The sequence below is a fragment of the Octopus sinensis genome, unplaced genomic scaffold, assembly GCF_006345805.1.
Source record: "Octopus sinensis unplaced genomic scaffold, ASM634580v1 Contig19952, whole genome shotgun sequence".
Taxonomy (NCBI): Eukaryota; Metazoa; Mollusca; class Cephalopoda; order Octopoda; family Octopodidae; genus Octopus; species Octopus sinensis.
Window position 1 is genome coordinate 19,546 of NW_021836761.1, and position 3,202 is coordinate 22,747.

At 41.4% G+C, this 3,202-nt stretch overlaps 1 protein-coding gene across 1 annotated transcript; it reads right to left on the reverse strand.

Annotated features, from left to right (window-relative positions):
* Positions 1–229: 229 nt before the first annotated feature.
* On the reverse strand, positions 230–1,891 carry LOC115232205. Its single transcript, XM_029802047.1, has 2 exons — positions 914–1,891; positions 230–340 (listed from the first exon to the last, which is right to left on the reverse strand). The coding sequence occupies exons 1-2, from the start codon at positions 1,889–1,891 to the stop codon at positions 230–232; spliced, it is 1,089 nt and encodes a 362-aa protein (XP_029657907.1).
* Positions 1,892–3,202: the final 1,311 nt, after the last annotated feature.

Consider the following 3,202-nt stretch of genomic DNA (forward strand, 5'->3'; position numbering starts at 1 on the left):
ACACCTATAAATATTAAAACATTTTAAGAAACAGCTTAAAGCGTTCGTTTGCAAACTACCTCTCATGTTGCTATGTCTATTTACAGTTTTCTTCTTTGGAATACTGCAGGGATCTGCCATCCCATTCATTCTTTTCAACCTATACCTGTACGACCTTTCTACGCCTCATTAAAACATGCTTACATTTTCATGCGCTGATGACATTATTATCATATCGTCTCATCAGTTTTCAGTCATAGTTACCCAACTTCACCGACCCGGCATCTACCACACTGAAACCGGGTTCCAAAATAGCAGCTTTAATGAGATATACACCATGTACAATTGTTTTCTTTTTTATCTGTAACACGAGAGAGGATCAGAGACAATCAGCCACCACATCCGGCAACCATACTTACACAAGAAAAAATACTGGGAGTCAACATTCACAAATGACATGGAAAACATAGTAAAGAAAGGAAAACAGTGCACAATCGTATTTAGAACACTTACAAATTCCTCAAATATATTTAGCTTGCTGACAGGTGCCACAAGTACATTTAGTGCACCCACAAATACTACAAGCATATTTAGAGCATTCACAAGTACTACAATCATAAAGCAGTCACAGGTACCATAAACATATTTAGATCAGTCACAGGTACCTCAAGCACATGTAGAGCAGTCGCAGGTACTATAAACATATTTAGAGCAGTCGCAAGACGAAAGGAAAGGTCTATAGAAGTTGTGTGAGAGCTGCAATACTGTATGGGAGTGAAACATGGTGTTTGGGGGTGGGAGAGATGGCAATTTTGAGAAGGACTGAGAGAGCAATGGTGAAAGAAATGTGTGGCATATGGCTGTTTGATAAGAGGAGGACTGAGGACTTGATGGGGATGCTGGGGTCGGAGGAATTTAGAACGATCATACGTACCACAAACACATTTAGTGCAGTTAAAGGTACCACAAACATATTTAGAGCAGTCACAAGTACCACAAACACATTAAGAGCAGTTACAGGTACCACAAACACATTTAGAGCAGTCACAGTTGCCACAAACACACTTAGAGCAGTTAAAGGTACCACAAACATATTTAGAGCAGTCACAAGTACCACAAACACATTTAGAGCAGTCAAAGGTACCACAAACATATTTAGAGCAGTTACAGGTACCACAAACACATTTAGTGCAGTCACAGTTGCCACAAACACACTTAGAGCAGTTAAAGGTACCACAAACATATTTAGAGCAGTCACAAGTACCACAAACACATTTAGAGCAGTCAAAGGTACCACAAACATATTTAGAGCAGTTACAGGTACCACAAACACATTTAGAGCAGTCACAGGTGCCACAAACACACTTAGAGCAGTTAAAGGTACCACAAACATATTTAGAGCAGTCACATGTACCACAAACACATTTAGAGCAGTCACAGTTGCCACAAACACACTTAGAGCAGTTAAAGGTACCACAAACATATTTAGAGCAGTTACATGTACCACAAACACATTTAGAGCAGTCTCAGGTGCCACAAACACACTTAGAGCAGTCACAAGTACCACAAACATATTTAGAGCAGTCACAGTTGCCACAAACACACTTAGAGCAGTTAAAGGTACCACAAACATATTTAGAGCAGTTACATGTACCACAAACACATTTAGAGCAGTCTCAGGTGCCACAAACACACTTAGAGCAGTTAAAGGTACCACAAACATATTTAGAGCAGTCACAAGTACCACAAACACATTAAGAGCAGTTACAGGTACCACAAACATATTTAGAGCAGTCACAAGTACCACAAACACATTTAGTGCAGTCACAAGTTCTGTAAACTTATTTAGAGCGTTCACTGGAAACACAGTTACGTTTAGAGCAGTCGTTCGTATCAACAGACAACAGTACATTATATCTATTATCGATTATCTATTATCGATTATATCAGTCTTGGTTTAGTCTCCAGTCTCCTTACAAATGTAAGCAGAGCACACCCACCTGTGAGCCATACTAAAACACTAAATACAATGTAAACGTACGAAAGTCGAAGCTACTTTTCCATAGCTAACTTCCACTCTCAGAGACCCTGAGATAACATTAAAGAAAATCTATCAGCCACCACCCAAACAGATATAGAACCCACCAGAACTTTACAACAATAACCTAAAAATATTGATTTCAAAATTTTAGCATAAGGCTATACATTTCTAGATGATGATATAAGTCTTATTTTATCGATCCCGAAAGGATGTAAGGCAAAATCTCCTTCGGTGAAATTTGAACTTAGAACTTAAGATGGACGAAATGCCGCAAGCATCCCAAAAATATCATCTTTTGCTCTACAATACTCCTGAACACTAGAACGACATCCAAACAATCCAATTTCTCTCCCACTCTCCAGGCTCACTTATAACACTCTTTTATACCTCCACAAAGTCCTGACAGTATTATCCCTCTTGCACAGTTCTGTAATATTCTAACAACACTATTTCTCCTACTCAGTCCTGGAACATCTAGAGCAGCAGTGAAAGCTATTGAAGCACCTTTATTCATTCTTACTCAGTCCAGACATATCTACGACACACCGGAGCATGACCACAACATCCGGACAACGCTCATCTCTTCCCCACGGACAGTCCATACACATCTAGAACACACCACAGCACTACTGTTGTAACTTCCAAACAATACTATCTCTCCCACGCAGTCCAGACATAAAAGACGCACAAACACACGCACGTATGCACGTACAGACACACACACACACACACACACACAAGCACACGCACGTATGCACGTACAACACACACACACACACACACACAAGCACACGCACGTATGCACGTACACACACACACATACACACAAGCACACGCACGTATGCACGTACACACACACACACACACACAAGCACACGCACGTATGCACGTACACACACACACACAAGCACACGCACGTATGCACGTACACACACACACACAAACACAAACACACGCACGTATGCACGTACAGACACACACACACCACACACACAAACACACAACACACACACACACACACACACAAACACACGCACGCACGTATGCACGTACACACACACGCACACACACACACAAACACACGCACGCACGTATGCACGTACACACACACGCACACACACACACAAACACACGCACGCACGTATGCACGTACACACACACGCACACACACACACACACACA

Bases quoted from the DNA above. Each gene is read 5' to 3' on its own strand.
- LOC115232205 (XM_029802047.1), bottom strand. From the start codon at position 1,891: ATGTACTGTTGTCTGTTGATACGAACGACTGCTCTAAACGTAACTGTG. The intron at 341-913 runs GTACGTATGATC...CTCGTGTTACAG, and splicing joins CTGCACTAAATGTGTTTGTG to ATAAAAAAGAAAACAATTGT.